Source organism: Dipteris shenzhenensis, chromosome 14 (genome assembly GCF_047967505.1).
Source record: "Dipteris shenzhenensis isolate YYH24624 ecotype China chromosome 14, Dip_SZ_1.0, whole genome shotgun sequence".
Lineage (NCBI taxonomy): Eukaryota > Viridiplantae > Streptophyta > Polypodiopsida > Gleicheniales > Dipteridaceae > Dipteris > Dipteris shenzhenensis.
In genome coordinates, this window is record NC_141609.1 from 48,930,603 (window position 1) to 48,955,207 (window position 24,605).

A 24,605-nucleotide genomic window follows, 5' to 3' on the forward strand; every position below is an offset into this window, starting at 1 on the left:
AAATCACCTTGGGGAGCCCCTATCCTTTTAAGAAAGGAAAAAGTTGGTTCATGGAGAATTTGTACTGATTAAAAACAATTGAATAAAGTCATAATTCAAACTAGGTTCTTCTTCCTAGGTCTGATCACTTGATCTCGACAGCTTCACAGGAGCGAAGTATTTCACTAAGATTGATTTTCATAATGGTTATCACCAGATTTGCATATCTGTGAGACATGTAGAAAGAAAGCCTTTCGAACTAGGTAGGGTCATTTTGAGTTTCTCATATTGCCTTTTGGTTTAACCAATATTCCTGCAGCTTTCCACCAAATGATGAAAGACTTGTTCCAAGATTATTTGGGCAAATTTGTCATGGTAATCATAGATGATATCTTGGTCTACAACAAGGTATTAGAGGACCACCTCAAAATGTGAAACAAAGGCCATGGTCATCAATCCAATCATTATATCACTTGGAATGAAGAGTTGAACAAAGGCCTTTGACACATTGAAAGTTTGTGTTAAGGAAGCAACTATTCAAAGTTCTACCTGATCCTACTTAGCCTTATGTTTTGGAGGCTAAGGATGTGAGTAATTATATGGTTGGGGCTTATGGGATGCTAGGTTGGTTGGGACTTCATTGGGAGATGTTCCAATAGCTTAGATAATGGCTTGGAGGGGACATCCCCTCATTGACTTCATGGTTGGGTGGTGAGCTAGCCTACAAACATATTTTTTGTTTCTATGGTTCTTCTTTGTGTCCATTTGTAGGTCCGAGATTCTAGAAGCTTGGGAGGTTATGTCATCAAGACAAAAGAACCACTCATCAAGATATGGGAGTCATCAAGTTTGCAAGCAACAAACTGACTGACCGAAGGGATCCAAAAAACAAAAAAGAATGACAATAGTTCCAAGAGCAAAGCAAATCCATATTCCAATGGAGTAGATTTAGATCAACACAGTCTAAGAAAAACTCGAGGAACTCAACATGATGATCTATAACAGAGACTAGCACCCAAAGCCACTAGAGCAGGATAATCCCCATAGAAGAATGGCTTCCTTGTGAAATATTGATGCCCCCAACACCCCAAATCCATGTAACAACCACCACTCTAGGAGAGCTCGATGAGTATTACAATGCATTCATGCTTGCTATTAGCATTCCATTAACCTACTATGCCATGTGGCTAAGAACTTCTTACATCCAAGTGTTGTTGAATACAAGGCTAGAAAATTAGAAGAGGGGAAAAAAAGTTTATGGGGAGCAGTGTGTCTTTGAGGAAGAGGAGTAGAAGCACTGGCAAGGCAAAGCCACAAGGCAATAGAAGGGCCAATCGTAGGATCCTATGAGGCAACAAAGCAAAGTGGCAGGCACATGCACTACATGGAGTGCTCAAATGTATGGAAGATCAAAGAAATAACCCAACGAACAAAGAAAAGGAAGCCCACACACACAATGAATGGAAGATCAAAGAAAGCACCACAAGAACAAAGCAAAGGAAGCCTTAGCACATAATGACTAGGTCAAGAAAGAGAATCTCGAGTTAAAGACCCGATTCAACAACCTTGAGGCATGAGACAAACTCTCCCCCAAGATAGAGTTCCAATCTCAAAAGCAAATATTATAGAAGTCTAGCAAATGAAGGATCCAACATCTTTGATGTCATTTTGCAACAAAAGGGATTAGCTACAAGCATAAGTCAAAGAGGTACTATACTTGCTCACTAAACTACAAGAGATTAAGAAGCCAAAGCCAAAGCCAGAGCTAAACTATACTAAACTACAAGAGATTAAGAAGCCAAAGCCACTAAAAGACCAAGACCCTAAGCGTGAAGGAGGGACAGGTGTGACAAGAGTGTCGGCCTTGATGATGCTAGAAGCTTCCTCAAAAGCAACCCCCTTTATAAAGACACCAAGTACCAAACCAAATGAAGGTTTGGGCTTAGGAACAACATCTAGCACAAGAAGTAGAAAATGAAGCTACCCAAGAAGCTAATCTATGAATGGAGTGGCAATGTCCCCAAACAAGGAATCCATTAAATTTGATTATGAGATACAACCTCTACTAATTCCCATTGCACCAAGAAATGGGCAATAAATGTTTCTCGTTATTCCTTAATTAGAGGGAGAGAAAATTCCAAACAGGAGGACTCACCTCACTCATCTCCCTATCCATTCCACTCAACACCGAACAAGCATGGTGGTAAAGATTAATTGAGTTGCAAATTGAGAAGCAAAGAAGATTCAAGAGGTGGAAAACGGCCATTGGAGGAGTCTATCAAACAACCTTATGTGACTTCAAGAGGTGTGCAGCACCTATGAATTGATCTTGATCTTGAAACTCAAGGAGGACCAACATTACATGATGCATTAGGTAAGAGCTACAGCCCATGAATTTTTTCATTGTCCTAGATGAATGCAACACACCCCAAATACCCATATGGATGTGCAACACTCACTACCTGATGTGGATCCATCATTGGGTCCATCATTTCATATTTCTCACAGTTGTAATAAGGCGACATTGCCATCGTTTAAGTCAATTTAATCCCTTAGGCTACTAGGGCTTGGATTTGAGATTGTGCAACTAAGGTGGATATTTTTGAAGTTCTAATGTTGTAGGTACTTAGAATAAGTTATTATCATTACTTGGTTCCTTGGTCCAACCATAATCAACTAATCCAAGTTAGAGCTTTACACCTTCTTCCTCTCCCACTCCTATGCTCCCCTGAACCCTTTGTTCCTAAACCCTTAAAACTCCATGATCTACGAGGGAACGAGTTCTCCACCATGTACTCTACCTTGACCTTGGAACCTCCTTCTAAACCCTGGAACCTCCTTCTAAACCGTGGAACCTCCTTCTGAACCCTGGAACCTCCTTCTGGACTCTGGAACCTCCTTCTGAACCCTAGAACCTCCTTCTGACCCTTAAACTCCTCCTAAACCCTACAACCCCCAATGAAGGCGAGAGCCTTCATTACCTCAACAAAGATGAATTACGTTCCTTTTACACATGCAGGCTTTTGTTTGCTTACCACACTTAAGCCTATGTCTCTCACCGGAACATGACTCGAGGTCCTAAGCTACACATATACTACATGGTTAGCTAGTTGAAGATTTTTCAATGTACTCCATTGTAAGGAAGGCTTTGCCACATGGCTATCATGATCATTCAAGTACACCAACATTATGGTAGATACTTCACAACTTGGTGAAGTGGCATCCAAAAGCATTCCATCAAATGAGTTCAATTATCTGAACATTGCAAACTTCCCCCTTTCTGGGAGTTAGCCCCTTGTTTGTAAGCATTCCCACAACCTTACCCTAACTTTTGAGGCTACTTGCCTTAGAGTCCCACCACCCAAGCCGACTTCTTCATTCAAATGACATGAAGCTTATCTTTACATCTTAATGAGAGGGACTTGCAAATGCAATGTGGATCTTCAGCCATTCACCAAGCATTATTGGCTAGATTTCATGTGTCGGTGGGATAGATGGCGACTACGATAGCCTATGGAAGGGGCTCCTACTTGCCTATACTAGTGATCCCTCATATAGTAGAAGGATCCTTAGGTATTCATGAGACCTTATTTTCTACTTCATGTGTAGATGATAAGTTGTGGATTCCTTGTGTGACCATGTGTATCTTGGTGAGTTTTTCAATTACTTTGTTCAAAAAATGATCTCCTGGGCCCGGACACCAACTATATCGAACTACAAAATGAAGTCATGATATTCTAGTACATGAGTTTTAGCTATATTATCCATGGATTTATTATTAAGTGCTTGGGCTTTAACCCACTTTGTATAATAATCCGAGGCAACCAAAATATATTTGCTGCGTGTATACTTGACTACTGGTTTGTACAATCCTACAAAATCAAGTTCCAACTTTTGAAATTGTTCTAGACAATACCAACATTGGCGTGCAATTTCATGAGCTTCCGTAATGGCTACGGGCCACCATAAACCTACCTAAAAAATATTTTTGGCTCTAATGGCTTCAAGAAAATAGCCTCCAAATTTCCCTTGATGTGGTTCCTATAATATGGCATTCTACTCAATGTGCTTTGGAAAGCATAACTTTGGAGTAGCTAGTGTATATTATGTCGGTATAACATTGCTATTGGAACCATAAATGGTTTGCTTTTTAATGCGAGTCTCTGCCTTTGATCTATAAACATATCTTTAGAAAAAACTCCTTGCATCTGTCAAGATCTATATTATCTTATCATACCAATACATGTCATGATTCATAAGCTCCACTTCAGATAGTACTACATCTAGTAATTCATTTGATATGGCCTCTATTGGTGCCTCTTCTTATTCTAGCCTTTTTAAATAATCTGTGACAAGGTGTTGACTGCCTAGTGTATGGATAACCATATATTTAAACTCCTAAAAAAGTAATATCCATCATGCAAGCCTACTTGTTGGTTGTGCTTTATCTACCAAATATACCACAGCCTGGTGATCTATGTGAAAGATGATTTTATTGCCCAATAATAAGTAATTCCAAATTTTACCAAGTGAGTAGATCACAATCCCATATTTGTCCCCCCATTTTTTTGGCTCCTAAACTGGACTAGATCTGGATACATCATACACTCTCATTGTATGATGTTCTTTCCATGCATGCTATAGAAATGTTTGACTTACATCAACTTTGAATATGGTATTATAGATGGATTTGCATCTAGGAACTATTGTTCCTCATCATCATCCAATTTAGTCCCCATATTAACTCCCTGAGCAATTATTAGGTGCATTGCCTTCTTGAAAACTAGTTTCAAAATCATCTCCACTTCTTCTTTCCACTATGGATAGTAATTGTAGCACCCTAATCCTATTTGACTTTGGATAAACTTAAACTATGGTCACCCAACAACGTTGGATATGGTGTATCACTTTCTTCCATTTCTAGAATAACAAAATTGATGCAAAAAAGTACTCTTGAATATGAATTACCTGGTTTCATATTATTCCTTGTGATTAAACCCTTCTTTGATCAACCATTCACTTGGAAGGTTGTTGGGTCCAATTCGAAAAATCCCATTCATTTGTACACGAATTGTGGTAGAATGTTAAACCTAGATCTACCATTAAACAACATACTCATCCAATCTTTGGCATGAAATTGCACCTATAGAGTTGGCACTCTTTAAATTAACATCTTTGGGCTCAGCATGGTATGTGATTGGTTCATCCAAAATGTGTGTCACTTCCTCCACAGAGACATCAGTGCTTGCCAAATCACTTTTCATCAACAACTCGCTCACCAATTTCTTTTAGACTTTCGACACCATGTATAAGAGAAGTGCACACAATTGATTTTATTCAACTCTATCCTCTTTCGTATGGCATAATTTTTTAATTATCTTGTCGTGATGCCTTCATCTGAGTAGTAATTCACCTGAGCACACACTTGTCTCCCCACATTTCTAGAATACATTTTGGAGGCACTTCAAGTGTGCTTACTTTCTGTTATAGACTGAGAAATCATCCAGGAAGATGGCAAGGAATTCGTTGATGTACTCCTACAACATTTCCATGATGAAGCAATGAAACATTGCATTCTTTAACTTGAATGGCATTACTTTGCTCTAGTATGCCCCATTCGGTATCTATCATAGTTCTCTTCTACTAGGGTGATTTGGTTTTAACCCATCTATGAATGAGTACATCTTATGGCCCACTACCTTGTCAAGGATCATGTCCATGAATGGTAGTGGGAATGGGTCTTTCACGGTCTACTTGTTCAACTTTTGATTATCGACATAGACTCATAGTTTGTTGCTTTTCTTGGGCACAATAACCAATCACTTTAGTCCATGTAGTAGAGATAAATTGTGCCTTACGAAGTTAATTAATCTCATCCTTTAGGAACTCTGTATAGTTGGGATTCATTTGGAATCATTGTTGCCTAGTGGGCTTTGCATTTGAAATGAGAGGGATTCGATGTTGGATCAGGCTTGGTGGAATCCCTTTCAAGTCCATGTATTCCTAAGAAAATACATGTCTCCCAAAAAGCACTTTTATTGCTACAAGGAATTTGGCTAGAATCTCTTCATTTATTTGGGACCATATTTTATTCCTCGCTTGTCCCCACATTGATTTCTTGAATTGCTTGGCCTTCATTGGTTGATCCAGTGCTGATGATTTAGCTAATCAGTGTTGTTGGTTGTTCTTTGACTTTGCATTATCCTTCTTCTCCTTTGGTGAAGCCCTTTGAAAAATCCAATTGCATCCCATTGGCTTTATGCACCCATTCTATTGCTACTTGTAGTGCATCAATCATTGCAATCTAAACAATATTTGTCAAAGTTGATTTCTTTGATGTTGGAGGCATATCTTCATCTACCTTCAAACATGGGGTAGCCATCTTGGTGCTTCAACTTCACCATGATGAAGATCACCATGGATTTTGATGTAGGTGTCTTTGAGCATCCCTATAAGCATGACTAGTCTTTGATCCACCATTCAAATCTTAAATGGAAAAGGCTTTAGATTCTTTCCTTTGAAGCTTTTTTTGAATTTTTTTGATAATATGTGTATGCCGAATGCCCCATCAATCTCGTTGCTCCTTTGACATTGTGAATGCAAATCTTGACATCAATCACAAATACTCTTCATCCCATATCATAGTATTCAATCACCTAAACATTTATTGCAAGTGGTGTGACTTTGGAAGAGCTTTGTGTAGTGGAGAGCAAGTTTCACCAGTTGGCCAATGGTGATCGTGACATTAATCATCTTGCACTTGTCCTACATGCCACCGTCTTCTTTTGTTACCTCCATTTAAACTAAGGCTACCTTGTCTTTTATGCTTCCGTTCTTAGCTGAACCTATGACTACCTCTTCAGTGATCACCATTCCTACTTGCAGTGCATGTCATCATTGTTGCATGCTTTTTGCAGCGTCTCAAGCTACTGCTTCCATGCTATCATTCACTTTTATGATTCCCTTCCCTCCACAGAGTAGCATGGCATATTATTCATCATTGTACTTTTGCCTTAATAGGACTTCTTTGGATCCTCTGCCACCTAATTTAGTGCAAGTGTTTGCTTTCTCTTGTTGTACCAACATTCTTTGGTGTTGTGGCTTGGGCAATTGCAACCATTGCAAAATCATCCCAACCAAAACTCCTTGGCAAGATATGCATGATAGTGAAGCTACATCATAACACATTAAGGAGCATGATCATGGGGAATATGCCCACAACTTGAACTTAACTAATGCCCTTCACTGCTGCTCACTAGGTGGTATACATGAGAGTCTTGCCTTCTACACTGAGCAGCCATAATAAAAACAATGACATCTCATAGGAGTGTTGTAGATGCAAAGGAAAACTTTGGAATGGTGTCCTCATGATGCATATAGCACATGATAAATATTGTTGCCTTGTTTTGGCACTTGCAAAGTCAAAACCATGTGCACATGATGAGGTTGAACAAAACTATGAGGGTGATGCCAAGACTAATAAGTATAGTTTATCAAGGTGGACTACTAGTACCAAACATCAGTAACCTATGGGCTAGAAATTTAGAAATATGTAAAAAAGGTCTTTTCCCAACAAGGTGCAGAAATAAGCCAGTAAGACAACCCTCAATATTTAGTTACTATGATTGTAATCCAAACGTAGTGTGATGTTGAGTTTTTGGGCCACAAAATTTGGCATACTTATCATCAGGGCATTATGCTTCTTTATGCTGCATGCAATTATTCCAGGTTTTCAATAATGAAGGTGCATGGGTGTTGATATCACAGGGAGACCACCCATATGTTTGTCAGTTCCTTCATGGAAAGACACTCGTAGTTCTGTTGAGGATGACCAGATTACTTGGGATTTCTTCTAATATATCCATTTGAATGCAAATTTGAGGATTTCCACTGGAGTTAATAAAATTTTCATTTTTCAACTACTATCTCCCCTAACCCACTACACAAGGAAAGAAGTCAGACAAGGGAAGGTTTGGGAGTTCAACCCATTCAAGGGTCCTTCTAGATCTTGGGTTGTCAAGGGAAATTTCTTGAGACCACCATTCAAGGCAAAGAGGTTGGTGCCAAGACCAACTTTTCATTCTCTCTCTCAACAAATCCACACCAAGACTCTACACAAGCTCATAGGAAAGAATCTCTAATACCACTAGTGGAAAGGATTGCATATGTACGTCGAGTCAAAAAATAGCAACTTTGCTTTATATCAATTACAAGGATAAAGCATGTGGAGACAATGAAATTGCAAGATGAAACATAACTAAAAACTCCTTTATTGCCATCTGTTGAACTTGACTAGGATTTTTGCACAATTACGTTGGCATATCAAATGATTGTTGTAGTGAATGGTTCTATCAAAATGATCTAAGGAAGAGCCGATAGCTACAAACATTTAGGAAAGGTTTCATGAGTGATCCCTATGGTAAACTTTGTATTACCTCTCTACTTCACCAACAAAGTATCTTGATCATAGCAAGTCTCTAAAAATTTTAAAGAATCTAGCCTTTTAAGAGGTTTATCATTGCAAGTTTCCCCCAAACCTGTGGCTTTAATCATGTGTAGTAAGCACAAAAGGAATAACATGCTTCTTTTAAAACAATTCCACCAAAATAGGGGCCAACCTAGAGTTCCATGGTGACTTCCTTTAATCTCTTCACATCAACTTTCCAATGATTTTGGCATGAAAAAAAATTGCCTAGCTCACCTGCTACACTTGTTTAGCTAAATGAAGAAGTGCTTAATTATCTTTAGACGTGTAATCTACCCTTACCAAAACTAGTAACCTTTCTAAAAGATAGGCGAGTTGATTATGCCTTTATGCATCCCTAAAATTTTTGATAACTTAATAGGATTGAGATGTTATAGGAACTCCAAGTTTATTTGCCATTATGTCATCAAAACATCTCCCATTTCTATTCCTGTTTAGGAGCAATTACTAGCACTAGCAATTCAACTATGAGGAAAAACCAAGTTGATTTCTCCCTCTAATTGTTACAAGGACTTAAAACTGAGCCAAAGCATAAGTTTTCATCCTCCACTACTCCATGACAAATTAATATACTCCATTAACTGAATTTGTTGTAGCCATAGCTAGCTGTCTGCTGATAACCCAATGTCTAGAGAAATGTTGGAATCTTGAAGGAAAAACATGAGATCAATTGGTAACCTCTTGGTCTATGTAGGCTTGAGGTGAGGCTTAAACACAATACAATTGTGATGACCTTTGTTTCTCTCTAGAGAATACAAATGCTTCCTCATTTTCCTCTTAACATCCATAAGGACAGTAGCACTCTTTCTCTCTTGACTTTCCTTCTCCCAATATTTTTCTTTTCACAAAAGTGATAGTACCTTTCCATGCTCAACACACTAAGATGAATTACATATGAGAAAAGGGAAGAATGGGCTATGGCCACATGGGATCAAGAGGAAAAGATATGCATGATAAGGAGGTGACAAAACATCATGACAAGGGAGAGGGGAATCAAGACAAAAGGTGTTTGAGAAATTTCTCAAATTATCAAATTTATATCCTAGTTTCATAGAAAGACAAAAAAATGTCGAACACTTTTATGTCTTGTTAACGTAGCCACTTCCTAGAATTATTCTAAGGCATTGATACGGTATTTTGGGGTTTTGAATATTGACCAAAATACCTTATGTGCTAAAAAAAAGTTGGAATTATTATCGACTAGAAATCACATCTACATTTTGAGTTTTACCTAAAGTTTTAAGGTCAGCTGCTGTCACCAAAATTTCAAGCTATTTTCTCAACTTTTAGATAAAATGGCCATACTTCTTGATTAGAATGAGTTTTTTCATTGTTTTTAAGTCCCATAGTCTAATCATAACCATAACACATATGTTTACATTGCTTATGGAGTTAGGTAATCATACTTACTATGATTTATGGACTCAAAAGTACATTTTTTGAATGTTGATAGTTTGGCAAAATTTGATCTTTTGCACATTATTTGACATGTATAATAAGCTCCAAACTCAATTGTACTTTGTATATGTCTTCAATATGATATTATGGAGTAGCATGGATTTTAAGGGACCTAATAAGGACATGTTGTCACCTTTGAAGGACATGGTTCTCCATTACCTTTTCTTATCCATGAATAAATTGCAAGATCCAATTTTTCCTATTTGTGAAAAATAAGATTTTGATCCCTTTAATCTCATAAGTAGTCGTATATTGGATTATATTGTTAGTCATGTAGCCTCTAATTTTTAGAATTCTATATTATACCACCCATATATCTTTTTTTTCCATGGAACTCTTCATTTATTATATCAAAGTATTGTTTGACATCAATAAACATTCACTTCTTTTCCCAATGATGAAGAATTATCTCATGCCATGATTCCAATTTTGATGCTTTCGTATGTTGCAAGTGAGCTTTGCAATCATGTTCCACAAACTATGTATATTCCAATTATTTTTATGATTCAACATTAGATCATTTCATCTTGTCTAGGTGCTCCATGATAGTTCAATGATGTTGATTATGCTACTAATAATATTCTGTCTTTGATCTTTTAATATTATTATTTTTTGCTATACAATGCCCGTGAAAAACTGTCCCATCACCCCTACTTCTTACCTCTCGTCAAGTTCTTTCAATGAGATATAACCCTGACTTCTTGTGGCAATATTCTCCAAAGGACTTTATGGATCCGTCGTTGTAAGATGAGAGGATAAGAGAAGCAAAAGAGGATGAGACAAAGAAGACAACATTTACTCATATTTTTGTTTAATATTTCTTACAATCGCCTTTCTTTCCTTTGTTCTTTTGCTTATTTTATAAAAAAATTAATTTGTAAGATCAATGGACATGTCCTAGTCTTATGAAAGCATATATATGTTTTTTCATATATCTATTTTGCTTTGAGTAATCTTCTTGCTACCAAGTGATAAAATCACACATGCACACATGCACTTGTGTGAGCATGCACGCATGTGCATGTGCATGTGCACACACACACACACACACACACACACGCACGCACGCACGCACGCACACACACACACGCACGCACTATCTTCTTGCTAGCAAGTGATAAAATCACACGTGCACACATGCACTTGTGTGAGCATGCACGCATGTGCATGTGCATATGCACACACATGCACACATGCATCCACATTTGCGCGCGCGCGTGTCTGTGTGTTTGAGTTTTAAAGATTACATGGTTATCACCATTCAACTCAATTGCTACAACTTAAAACTCAATTGCTACAACTTAAAAGTCAATGGTGCAATTCTATAAGGTGATACTACAATTTAGAAGATAGAAATGCATTTTGTACCAATACATGCATGTAAGGAAAGAGAGCTTTGACTTGGGGAAGTGCCACTTACTAGGGGTTTCTTTTGCTATGTCAACATGTACCCATTTAGATAATACACTAATGGGTCACCTTGTATACAAGGGGATTTTGCAAAGGTTCAAACATGCATATAAAATGGCCCCTATAGTAATTGAATCTTTGTAGTACCAAACCATGCATAGGCGATCTTATATGGTCCCATATGACAAGGTTAGAGCATTTGTAGAGACTGCCTAAGACACTGTATGCAATTTACAAACCAAATCTTAAAGTTAGCATTAGAGAAAGAGACAAGCACTTTAAATCCAATGCATTTTAGTGCTTCAAGAAAATTAAGCTCTCCTACAAGGGGGGTTTGTTGAGAACTAGCTTTTCAAAAGATTAAATGCATCTCTACCTATCCTATGAACTGCACTTGTCAGGGACGCCGCCAATCGCATCCTATTGTTGCAAACTCCACACTTGAAACTATCCCATGCAAATTTAATATCCTTCCTTCGTAGCAACATCGCTTCTTGGTTCAACCAAATTGCCTTTATGACTTGCAAGGGATGCTAGACTTAATGTGGATACAGGTGTTCAATTTCTCACATGCCAAAATTTCCCTTCTAGGTTTAAATCAACAAATTACGCATGCTCCAATGTTTATTTTGTCAAAGGATTGAAAGAAATGTCATATGACAAACATATTTGACATTTTTATATCGAATGATGAAGAAAAAGAACAAAACTAAATTCAACCATATACAAATTGAATGCATTGTTAATATGGAGATTCACTTGTACATTCATGTTTCATTGTTGATAATTACAAAACACAATAATGTTGTAAGCTTAGGTGTAAGAACAATCAAACACATTAGCATGTACTTATGCTTCATATTGCCTTTGTTGCCCTAGCACGTTTCTCAATCTTCGCATGAAGCTAAAAGTTAGCAATAGATTTATTATGCTCCTTCTTCAATGACTAATTGTTTACCTCAAGTTTAATGAGATTTTCCACATTTATAGGAAAAAACATGACATTGATCATGGTCATCCGTCTTGGTGCCCTTTCAATTTCCTTTACCATGTTTTTATTGCATGTCGAATTCCATACTACTCCCACATCCGCTCTCATAGGTCGTATGATGCTTGTAGTTCAAGGCATTCTAGTGATCATTGTTGCATTTGAATATATCTCAAAATAGATTTGCATGAAAGCAACAACACAAGTCCATATTGATTGAATTGCTAGCATGGGTATCCAAATTGCACATTCATATACATGGATACTACATAAATTGAGACTTCCTACGTAAATTGAGACTCGCAACACAATAATTCATATGTTTATGCCTTTTACAAAAAAATGGGAAATTCGACACTAATTGAAAAGTAAACAAAAACAACCATGACCATGTAGCCCTATGCACTGGCAATTAGGACAGTTGATTCCCTCCTATAAATGTAAGGCACTTATATCAATTTGCAAAATCGTGGCAATTGTCTTAAGTGAGATCGCAGAATTACACTGATAGGATAATCGAATAAGATCGTATGGCGCTCTTAATGGTGTAAAACATGGCTTTGACCTTCGAGGTTCATATCCATGCAATTCACTTTCTTTCATTTATGTCCAATCTTCATTATATCCTTGTTATGAAGTACATGCATCCAAAAGAAGTATGGGTTAGTCGTACAAAAAGAACATACATCGAATGCAATACAAAATGACAATGCTTGTGGGAAAACAATGTTGGATACAATCTTATAACAATGAAAATGTTGGATACAACCTTAGAACAAAATCAAAACGTCAATTGGTCCAATCTTGGTTTTTGGGGGCTCTTAACCTGCCAAGACTCTCAGTGTTTGCCAAATGCATAGGCCTTGCCTATTTTGCTGGTCTATATTTCCTTTGCTTGTGTGATGACACATTATATCACTTTCTACCAAAACTTGCATGCACTTTAAGGTGATTCTAAACCAAGTTTTCGGTATTCTGTTACTTTTGTTGTCCAAGATTTCTTTAAAAAACGCAAAAACAATCATCCCATTTAGCTGACATGAAGCTATGATTCATCTAGGGGAGTCTTAGCTCTCACCAAGCATTACGATGCACATAGTGACTCCATCCAATAGCCTTCGTCCTTTTTCCCCCGCTTGAGACTTTTGTTGAAAGAGAGCAAGCTCATTGCTTACCAGTCTTTCAACTCCTTTCCTTAGAAGTTCGCAGCAAGCTTCGTGTCAAAAGATAAATTTGGCATCTTTCATCAGAGCCATGTTCACGGTTGAGAATGCCATCTACTTGGATAGAGAATTCCAATATACAAAACAAAGAATCACTGAGAGAATATAGTAACAGAAGCCTTGTATGAAAAAAAGGCATATTACAGATCAAATCAGACGTGTTAGGATCTCTGTACCTCTTACCATGCTTTGCTTCGGTATCGTGATCTTAAAAGGTGGTAACATATTCTTTCAACATGCCTATGAATTCTACGTATGTATCACTTAGCAAGAGATAGGCATTATTGGTCCCCAGTGAGATTTTAACAAAGATCAAGCTTGGATTCGAAAATGCCGTCTGGTTCATCCTTTCTCATTTTTCAAAATGGAAGTTTTACTCTTTATATCAAAGCATTGACTCCTGTAGACCTGAAGTATAATCATCATTAACTACTAAAGTAAATCCTGCAAGGCCGTTGGCAGTACGTTTACCAATCACCACTACGCCGGTGCATCATTCATTTTTTACACTTGTGTTAAAATATTTGGACAGGGAAGGAAAAATCAGTGTGCTTTCAACATTGAATGGCCAGATTGTCCACAAGCTCTACCGTATAAGCTAGAAATACAGATTACTCAACGGTGTACGACCAGTAAAGTATGCACAAACGATTTTCCCAGGCGTCTCTAAGAAGGAAGTGAGACCGTATGGTGGCCTGGAACATCGTGTCCACTGCGATGTTGAAGCCGCTGATGAAGAATTTCACAAACCTCCTTGTGAAAAGCAGCATCCCATCTACTTATCAAAGATGGGTCCATGGCATAGCATATGTACAGAGAAGTAACAGCACTTTCAATGACTACAAGGGTCAGCCCAACCTGAAGCACATGACGACAGTTTTTTCAAGTGTCAAAATCTCGAAATGTGGAAAAAAGCTCATCTATCACCTGTTAAAAAGTTCATGTCGAAAACTCTAATGAATGAAAAGCAACAAATAGAAAAAGTCTTGTTCCAGGAGTAACGGGTAAATCAATCAGCTAGAAAGCCTGGGACATTAATCTTGAAGTACTTCAATTAGCAGGCAATAAAACTCTAAACTGGTTTGCTGCTATTCAGTTGAAGAATGAAATCATAGATCGGTTTACAGCAGTTTCATGGAGTCAAATGAATTGCAAAATATTGATTCGACCCTTGAGCAAGGAAGTTGCTGAGAATACAACTGGATTGGTAAAACTGATAGCTTTGCAAGTGTCTATTTCCCAAAAGATCTCGCTGATGTCATTACTATTGCAACCCATGCCATAAAAGTGTTTCCTCCATCTTGAGATGGAAAACTTGAAACATGCTTATGGTCACATACCTCTCTCCTTGAATAATGTATGCGCATGTTGCAAAGTATTCTGAAAATCTTCATGCCCGTGAGTGCACATTTTTAAATCCTATGCAGAGAAAAACAAGCAAGTACAAATACTCGTGAGCACTGCCCTTAGAGGGATGAGTTGATTTGGAAGAGAGAGAGAGAGAGATCACTCAGAATAGAAAGGAATATGGGTATTGGATGAGTGGGGAAACGTGGCCTAAAATAACGTGGACATATAAAGATTCACTTTTCATTCTTATAGCTTTGCTATGAAAGAGTTTACCTACATCATCTGTACACTCCCGCCCACCAATAGAAAGACTTGAGGCTTCATAACACGGGAGGTGGCTAAGGAGCAATTATTTTCTGATGTATCATCTATGACATACATAGGCAGCTTTGCTGCTTATCTAGGAGCTCATAAAGCTCTCCCTTGGATGCAAGGATCAGGGATATCCGTACTTCAGCTCTGACAGGGTCTTTATACACCGGTTAGCACTGTCCGGGAACATTGCTCAAGCCATACTTTTACAAGATTTGGACGCTTCCCAGAGACTTATCAACTTCTTTATCAACCATAACATGCAGATGAGAGACATCACACCTTGGGTGCCAAACAATAGGTTAGAAGCTATATGGCGACTACTCAGTGACTACATGTAGCCCTGCTACATGTTACCATAGTTTAGGTCACTGTGGAATCTGAATGGACAGCTCTCCATGCTGCTTGTATTTTTCTTCATTCCAAAAAAAGGGTGCAAAATAAACCACCATTGTTATTTCCCCTCCTCATAATTGACTTTGCTGTTATAACAATAAGTTAGAAATTAGAATGGAAGGTTAAATCTACCAAAGAAAAGCGGAGAATGACAAATGCGGATATCTGTGCTCAAACAGCTCCGCAAAAGCCTAAACAACCATGCACATTAGCCTTCATGCATGCAAACAGTGGTCCAGAAATGGAAATATCTTGCCCAAACAAAGCCAACTCTTAACAAATTTTGGGGCAGCCAGGCAGTTGACAGACAGCATAAAAATTACAACTTTCATAGGGGCAACATAGGAGTACATGAACTCACAAAAATAGGTGTGAATATTAATGGTAGGTACCAAACCAGTAGCTTGACAACTGCATACCAAATGAATTCACCACAAATGTTCCAAGTGAAAGATACAGGACTGGAGAAACAGATTTGGAAGAAGGAATGGAACTTGGCTTTCAGAGCTTCAAAAAGAAGTAAAGATTATGAGTTCAGGGAACCTTGAGAGATGCCAAGAGGACAGAGCTTGGATGATTTGAGAGAGACCTTGGAATCTTAGACATGGAATCCGTGCCCAAGGGTCTATTTGCAGTCTTAGCAATGGAGCCAAGTGTGGTGCAGCCATTGCAGCCTTGGCAATGGAGTGTGATGCGATCGGGGCTAGTGTACCCATCGCACAAATTGAAACCACATAAACCAAAAAACTGTGTGTGTGTGTGTTGGGTGGGGCACGGGCGGGGCAGGGGGGGGGGGGGGTTTCATGCATGCATGAATGTAAGTATGTACATGCAGAATCTATGTTTAGCTTTGAATTTATGTATATGCATGTAAGTGTATGTGTATGTGTACATATACGCTGATGTACTTTGGCACGTCCCATTTTGGGATAGCTACTCTATAATATAAAGTCTCAAAAATTTTCACCCAAAAAAAAAAGCATTTGTACATATACCTTCATAAGACTAGAACATATCCAATCTTACAAATTAAAATTTAAAGAACAAGCAAAAGGACAAAGGATTTTTCTTTTCGAAGAAATGACTAAATGAGAAAATAAAAAAGAAGAAAAAGAACTTATGTGTATGTGAATGTGTACGTGTGTGTGTGTGTGTGTATGTATATATGTATGTCTGTACGTAAGATGAATTTTAAACCAAGCAAAACAAGAAGCAGTTCTCACTTCGACGAAAGGTTTTTCAGAGTGACAATGAGACACACCTCACTAAGGTATTTTATTATATAGGCACAAGCATATGTTTTGTGTCCTTTTTTGGACTTGTAGACAGCAGAACTCAGCCAGTTTTATGTAGGTAGACTTGCTGTCAAATTTTGGGCGACTTTCTTGCAAGGAAGCCCTAATCTCTCCATCAGGGGCGGTCTATTTTGTACTCCCATTAAGTCTTACAGACCCTTCAGGTTCCAAGATGAAGGCATTCCACCTCTCTCTCTCTCTCTCTCTCTCTCTCTCTCTCCAAGATGTGAAATGAAATGCTTGGAACAGGAACATTCCTTTTCGCATAATTAAGGAACGCAAAAATTCTTTTGATCCACAATTTAGCATTCTTTTTGCAAAATAAAGAAAAAGGTAATACTTATTTGATTGACAATTTATTTTCTCATCTTCCATTTGTGTCTAAATTTGGTACAGTTTCTCCTTGTCAATTATATGAAAGGATTCACCCTAAAGGAAATAACCATATCTAGACCCCTTTTTGAATCTGGACTGTCTGATACAATGTCCATTGAAAATTTGAATAGAGCTTGTACTAATCTTACTTGATACACTTACCAAGACCATTCCCATAAGCATGGCGGTTGATCCTATCATGACTACTTGGTTCTCTGCCTTAAACCAAGCCCATGTTCCAACACAAGTTCCTGTTAAAAGTCCCCCCAAGAGAGTGGCCATCAGCAAGATTGCCCCTGAGCAATCATAAGCAACAAGAGCCTCGATTCCTGTGGATTGTAAAAGCTCCCAAGCATCACATGCCGAATGGTTGAAGCTTTTGCCAGTGACTGCTACCTGAATTGAATTTTATGAACAACACGTAATCTTGATTAAAATGCTGACTTAAAGATGTTCATGTCAGCAGACCCTAACACTTTCCCTTCATCTAAACTTGTCTTTGTAATAATAAACAAGTATATTAAAACTTAGAACACTACTTCAAGATTATGTGCACATCACCTGTACATAAGCATACTTATTAAAGAAGCGAACAAGTGTCTCCACTAAATTGAATAAAAAATCAACACAGCATAACAAGCACTCATTGTGTCCAATGAGTGACCGCACTCCCCTTATCTGCAGACACAATAGGAAAAAATTGTCACAAAGACAAGATTCGCAGTGAGGCCAACACATAGAATTCCAACCACAGTAAGAATTGAGATCTGATACATAAAACTCTCCTACTCAAAGTCTAAATCAGTATTGAGTAAAAGCAAGAAAGGATACAAACCGCCCAACGCAAAGTGCGGATTGCAGCAGTGAAGAGGGACCCATAGCAAATGCTGCCCAAAGATCTTGTCATAGAGTGCTTGAAAGTTCGGAACACTGGTTTTGGAGGCATTGAAGAAGATCCCTTTCCTCCATGTATGAGAATCAAAGCAACTAATCCTGCCACTATCACATGAACCACATTGCAAAATACAGCTCCCGTCCAAAACAGGCTAATAGAGAATACCTGCACATATGTTATCAAATTATTAAACTTGTATGCTTTTTATTGGCATTATACATAGTATCTGAATCTAGCTATGACATTTGGAGTGTGATGAGGAGAACGACACTGATGATGAATGGAGTGCCTTTCTAGGTTTTTAGCTTAAGGCCTTTGGAGAACATCACATGCTTACAGCTTATTATTTAGTCTTTATCTTAGTTGTTCGATGCTACTATAATTTATGTCCATAGGGCATTTGGGCCTTTACATTAGACATGACTGATTCACTGTTTCATGAGTTTTCCACTCATCATTTCGTGATTGCCATGTGAAGTGCCTTTTCGTTCTCATTTATCTGATCTACCAGATTCGTATCATGTGTTAACCTCATTAATTTGATATTAGGCCCAGGTGGCAAGTCTCATATTCATGCATGGAATGGCTCTAGGCATTTCTATGTCTACGTGATTATGTTTCCTATGGCCCTCTTTTGATACATTTTGAATGATAGGTTTTGAAGTTTACTTGCCTCTCCCAAAAAATAAAAAATAAAATATTTGCTACCTCTATGTCTCTAAAAGTTTAGAGACTTTACAGTCTTGTACGATACATGGCACAATTCTTATGCCTCTTACTACTAAGGGTCCATCAAGCTTCCCCTCCCCAAAGTTTGGGATGGGTAAGAACTTTGTTGCTGCCATCTCAGTTTCTGTGAATTCCAAACTTATTGTTCTGTTAAAAACAGCAAACTGAAGCTACTTCTTTCCGTCCAAAGGATGACATGTGTCACTTGTGTAGATTTCAACTCTGAATAGCAAGTCCTTGTTCTCGGTATGCATGCAAGCGTCTTGGCTGAGTTTGATCAGCCCCTTCGAAATTGGCTTAAGTAGATCAACCCCTCGAGCAAAATCATATAGTCATGGATGTGGATGAGCTAGGAGTTTGGCGGACTGCAGCAAGATTTATGTGAATGTCCTTCACAACACCTCTCAAGTGAACTCACTTTGTGATGCAAGTATGCAGAAGCAATCTAAACTCAATAATAATTCACACATGGAGAGCTAAAAATGAACAATTAGATATAAATAAATGGTACCCAAACAAGCTGAAGTATAAGCTCCACAAATACAAAAAGTAGCCACAAATTTTCTTCAACCAGATGGCAATAACCTCCATAGCACCTTTCTGAGACGGGAGAGTGATGCCCAACTGCTCGCTCTACGCAAGACCTTAGATCCTTAAGAGGTGAGGAGTGAGTAGTGATTGTGGAAAGGGGAGTGAAACCCCTACCTTTAAAGCACAAGAGAAGGATAGGAACAAGCTGACCAGCCTAGCGTTGAAATCAACTTGTAGCATGTCGATGTGCCATCACCTGGCAATATCATAAGATCTGACTACCACATCAGCCACAGATCTAAACTTGGCCACATTGGCAAAACATCTGCTGCCACATCGTCCGCCATCTGACAGATGACTGAATACATGTTTTAGATGCATTCAACTATAACCTAACAAATGTGAGCTTCTCCACATACGTGGGGCCTACAAATGAGCATCTAGATCCAAGTGGATGTCTAGAGGGAGAGACATTGATTCTCTAACACAAGATTCATATTGACTTCGAATGCAACACTCAAATGTCCACCAATCATATTAAGCCCATGAAATGAATCATGCTCCATTAGCTAAATCTTGTGCAAGGTATTGGCTTGTTTCTTGCTGACTTAGTGCTTCCAAACTCCTTTAAGACTACAATGCCTAAAGGATTTGGATGTCCTCCTGGAGACAAACTCTTGCAAACAAGAATTCTTCAATAGTTGAGCATATTTGGTGTTTTTTTTTTAAGGGGGGGCGGGCTTTTTTTTTTTGGGGGGGGGGGGGGACGGGGGGTGCACAAACCAGTTCACTTACAATAGTTTTGGGAGAGCTAAATCGGATAAACAAGCTCCCAGCTAGTTTGTTGCAGCCATTGCTGTTGCATTTCTAATAAGATTAACCAAGGATAAACCATGATTGAAAGACCTAGGGTCTAGAGGCAGTCTAACTCACGCATTGGAAACAACCATAGTTAAAAGTAGGCTAACCTATATCGGTAGTGGCCGAGGATTAGGATAGAGTCTAGCCTAAGATAAGGAATAAAGGTTGAGACTTGGATGAGGTTTAGACCCCGTGACTAGGATAATCTAATAAAAGCAAGGCTAATCCAAGAAAAGTGTGGCTTTCTGGAGCAGCAAGGGTATCCTGGGAGAGGAAGTTCCCAAAACATCAAGCACAATACTCTAGGCACTTCTAAATGACACTCATTGGGAACATGTCTTGGGCTTGCAAATTTTTGTTATGATAGCACCAAGTATTTAATTCTTGGGAGAGGTGGTGTATCGAAGCAAGATTTGGATGCCTTCACAATAACAAACATGGGTGTTAAAAATCAGCAAGGGAGAGATGACCTGAAGAAGATGGAATCTATTTTGCGAGTGGCAAAAAACATGCTGGATACCCCAGCCAATGCAGATGAACACACAAAGTACTTTGAATTAAAAACAAGGTTTGGTACAATGTTTCACGATAGACATGTAGCACCAACATTGTTATGCCCCTAAAGGACCTAACCAAGTCTAACAACCAAGGGTAGGCTGATATGAAAGGTTCAAACTTGCCTTGACACAGGATGAGTTTTAGAAATTCTAACATGTCTTAATAAATATACCTTTGTAAGACTAGAATAAGTCCAATCATACAAATTTAGAATTTTTTGTTGTTCTAAAGATCAAAAATCTACAAAGAAAATAAAAGAGAAAATGAAAGAGAAGAAAAAAGAGGTAAACAAAAACTTTTATGAAAAGCAAAAGGAAGACATACTTAGCAAGCATGTCTTAATAAAGACCAGTCGTACACTTTGTATACCTAGATCAGTTTGGATACACATGACAATAATAAGCTGAGACTGTCTTATCTGTGACCCTTAGGATTGGACTCCAACCCCCACATAGCATGCACAAGCCACCATCGTGGCATAAATAGAGGTAGGTGTGAGTGTATCTGTCAGAAAATAAGACAGCAACATAATGCTAGTCTTGCAAAGTTGGGTGTCCAAGTATCTACCAAAAAATAGGACAGCAACTTAATGCTACTCTCACAAAGGTTAGGCCAATACCCAAGGTTGAGATTTGAGCTAGTAAAGGATGGGATATGGACATATCTGACATGGCTGTCTTTATCATGAATGGCTAGGATAGCTAAGACAGACATGGTTGTCATGAGCTAAGACTGCCTTAGCTGGGACCCTTACGGAAAAAATGGGATAGGAACCTCATGATTTGAGCTGGTAAAGGATGGGGTATGGACACGTCTGACATGGCTGTCTTTATACATACAGTTTATATACTATGGATGGCTAGGATAACTAATAGTTGTGAGCTAAGACTACCTTGGCTGTGACCCTTAGGAAAAAATAGGACAGCAGCCTAATGCTAGTCCCGCCGCTGAAAATTGGAAGCAAAAGGATCTCACTGTGAGCGTAGTGTGTGCTTCCAAGCATGCAAGAAGGAGAGAGAGAATGACACAAGAGTGAGGCAAGGGGACCTCAGCCTGAGAGAAACCAGAGTGGAAGAATGCTCCACGTGACTGCCCACAATAGAGAAGGGCTCTTTATATAGGGTAGTAGATAGGCCGACCCAGGGGCTATAGAGGCCAACCCAGGGTGTCAGTAGACCCAAACCAGGTCAACCGACCTGGGTGACCCGACCAGGATTACCTGGCCAGGTCTGCCTGAACAGGATCTGCCACCCCAGGCGACCTGATTGGCCACACCAATCTTGCCCTCAACTCTGGGGATACCACCTTAGATGCAGTCTGGAATTAGACCCTAAATGGATCAGTAAACCTACTCTTGTGTGGGCGGACACACCCACAATAAAGCCCTCTCTCACTATGAGATGCCAAACTCTAATATAATTCTTCCATATTCACACCTAGTAAAGAAACAGACAGACTCAGCCCTGGAAAAATGCAGAAGATAGAAAATCAATCAATCTTGTATATGTGCCCCTATTAGTGGACTGGGCAATGCATAGGGGGGATGCCATTGGCATTTTGGCAAGTACCACAATGTTCGATCACTCACCGATTGTTTTTCACCTCAAGCAACCCGTCGAGGACTCTCCAAGAAAGAGGTCCACATCCCTGATGCCTTACTCTAAGAGGAGGAGGTACAGCAGGCAGTCCTACAAATTTATTGGTAGGCTGAGACTCCACCAGAGGGAGGTTGGGCCCTAGGGCAGCAGGCGTGATTCAGAGGAGCAGCGCGGAGCTTCAGTCTCAGGGTCTCCGCCCATGCCACTCCCTACAGACATATAAGAGAGCATTGAGATGGGACCTGGCTCAAGAGGCGGTGTGGACCCAGATTTTGACAATGGTCTCTCCGAGCATGAGTAGATAGATCGAGGAGCCTTTCACTGATGAGGAGCCTTGGGAGGCCCTGCATGCCCTTCCTCTGTAGAAGTGCCTCGGGGAGGATGGATTGACACTGTCCTTTAGGTGAATCTAGAAAAATATTGACACCTCCCCTCGTTTGGCCTTCTAGGAGACTTCGATGAGAGACATTAGATTGGGCCCGGGAGGAGTCCCCACCTCTCGCTATCCTTTTCTTGGATTTTGAGAAGGCCTACGACAGGGTAGAGTCGTCTTTTGTGGATGATACTATGCAGAGATTTAGGCTTCTTAGACAGCTGGATCAAAGGGGTCTCATCCCTTCATGCAAGAAGTTCTAGTAAGATGCTTGTTGGTAGTCACACGAGTGAGGTCTTTTCTCTTTTTCGCTCAGTTCGACAGGGCTGTCCCCTTGCCCCCTTTCTTTTCCTCTTTGTAGCGAAGGCACTGGGTTATTTTTTGCGCTCCCAGTCTACAGGCCTCACCAAGATGAGGTTTCCCATTCAGCAAGAGGAGCTATTGGATTCGGTGTTTGCAGATGACAACACCCTCAGGCTCAGTTGCGAGCCTTGAGGTGGTCAAGGGGGCCTTAGCTTTTGACTACGTGGCCTCCGGAGCTAGGATTAGCTGGACCAAACGTCGGCTCCAGGAGCTTTGCGACTAGGAGACAACCCTTGGCTTTTAGTGGATTCCGCAGGGGCATTAGCTGCCAGGTGGGTATATACATTTTTCAGCAGAGCAACAGATTGCACCGGCTCTAGAGAGTGTGTGGCATAAGCTTCTCTATTGGAGCTCAACCAAACTCTCCCTAGCTGGTAAGGCCAACTTGGTGGCCAATCAAGAGCATGACATTGGGTAGAGCAGGAGGGGTTCTGCGGGAGGTCATCCCTCATTTTTTATCACATCTCTGAACCAACCGTAGACCACAGAAGATCGCTTACTTCTTCTGGATGGTCACGCATTGAGACATGCCTATCAGCCCCTGACTGGAGCAGATGCAGATGGATGCTAGCTGCCACTGCTGCACAGACAGAGTGTTAGAGACGATCCCTCACTGCCTCTAGGGTTGCTCAGTACCACAAAGTATTTGGCCAATGGCTCTTATCAGAGAGTTTAAATCAAAACCAAAAGACTCTCAGTCTTAAACTGATGTATGGCTATTTACTCTTTCAGACTATTATGTAGGTACTCCAAATAATGTTGGTTGCTTTTGCACTCCTTGGGAGCTGCCATGTGCCCTTCCTAAAGCAGATGTACTAAAGGGTTTCTTGCTGTCCCATAGACCTTTTGGTCTCCAGTGGACATTAATAGAGTTTCTTTCTTTCTTTCTTTCTTTCTTTCTTTCTCAGGATTGTGGCCAACACGCAGAGGATGCAACGGGACTTCACTTGAGGGATGGTCGCGTGGCTTATAGAGTGGGGCCATGCTTTCTCGATTAATCCAATCTCTATAGCTTACCGGATCCAAGGCAGCACATGGCCAAGATTTGAAGCATATGATGTGGTCCCTCCCTCTTGCATACGCCCTACGTCTTCACCAGAGGACAATGTATGGGAGATGGTAAGTGTCCAGCGTCACTACTAGCAACATATGGATTGCCCGCTATAGTTTTGTGCTGGGAGGACTCACGACAGCCACTCTTGTCACCATCTAGCACGACATTATCTACACTTAGCTTGCCATCTGGGACTGCGAGACTTTGGTTCTAGAGCGACCACCGAAAGGCAAGAGCGTTGTGTGAATAAAAAAGGAAAAATATTTTTCACTTGTTGCATGTTGCTGGGTGAGTGCATAGCTATGTACATAGCTAGTTGGTTGTGGAAATGAGATGTGGACACCCTAATGACGGACTCCACATTAATGATAT

General features: G+C 39.6%; 1 protein-coding gene across 2 annotated transcripts in view; it reads right to left on the bottom strand.

Moving 5' to 3' along the window:
- Nucleotides 1-13,691: 13,691 nt before the first annotated feature.
- Nucleotides 13,692-24,605, bottom strand: part of LOC147894753 (Plasma-membrane choline transporter family protein) — a 45,852-nt gene continuing 34,938 nt past the window's right edge. The window contains exons 4-7 of one of the 2 annotated variants that reach the window (XM_087385177.1): nt 18,107-18,331; nt 17,833-17,949; nt 17,434-17,667; nt 13,692-14,401 (exon numbers count right to left, since the gene is read on the bottom strand). In XM_087385177.1, the coding sequence (XP_087241303.1) occupies nt 14,210-14,401; nt 17,434-17,667; nt 17,833-17,949; nt 18,107-18,331 (768 nt within the window). In that variant the 3' untranslated portion in view covers nt 13,692-14,209. Of the gene's footprint in view, nt 14,402-15,410; nt 15,488-17,433; nt 17,668-17,832; nt 17,950-18,106; nt 18,332-24,605 lie in introns of those variants that run through there. The other variant, XM_087385178.1, reaches the window with a different exon arrangement.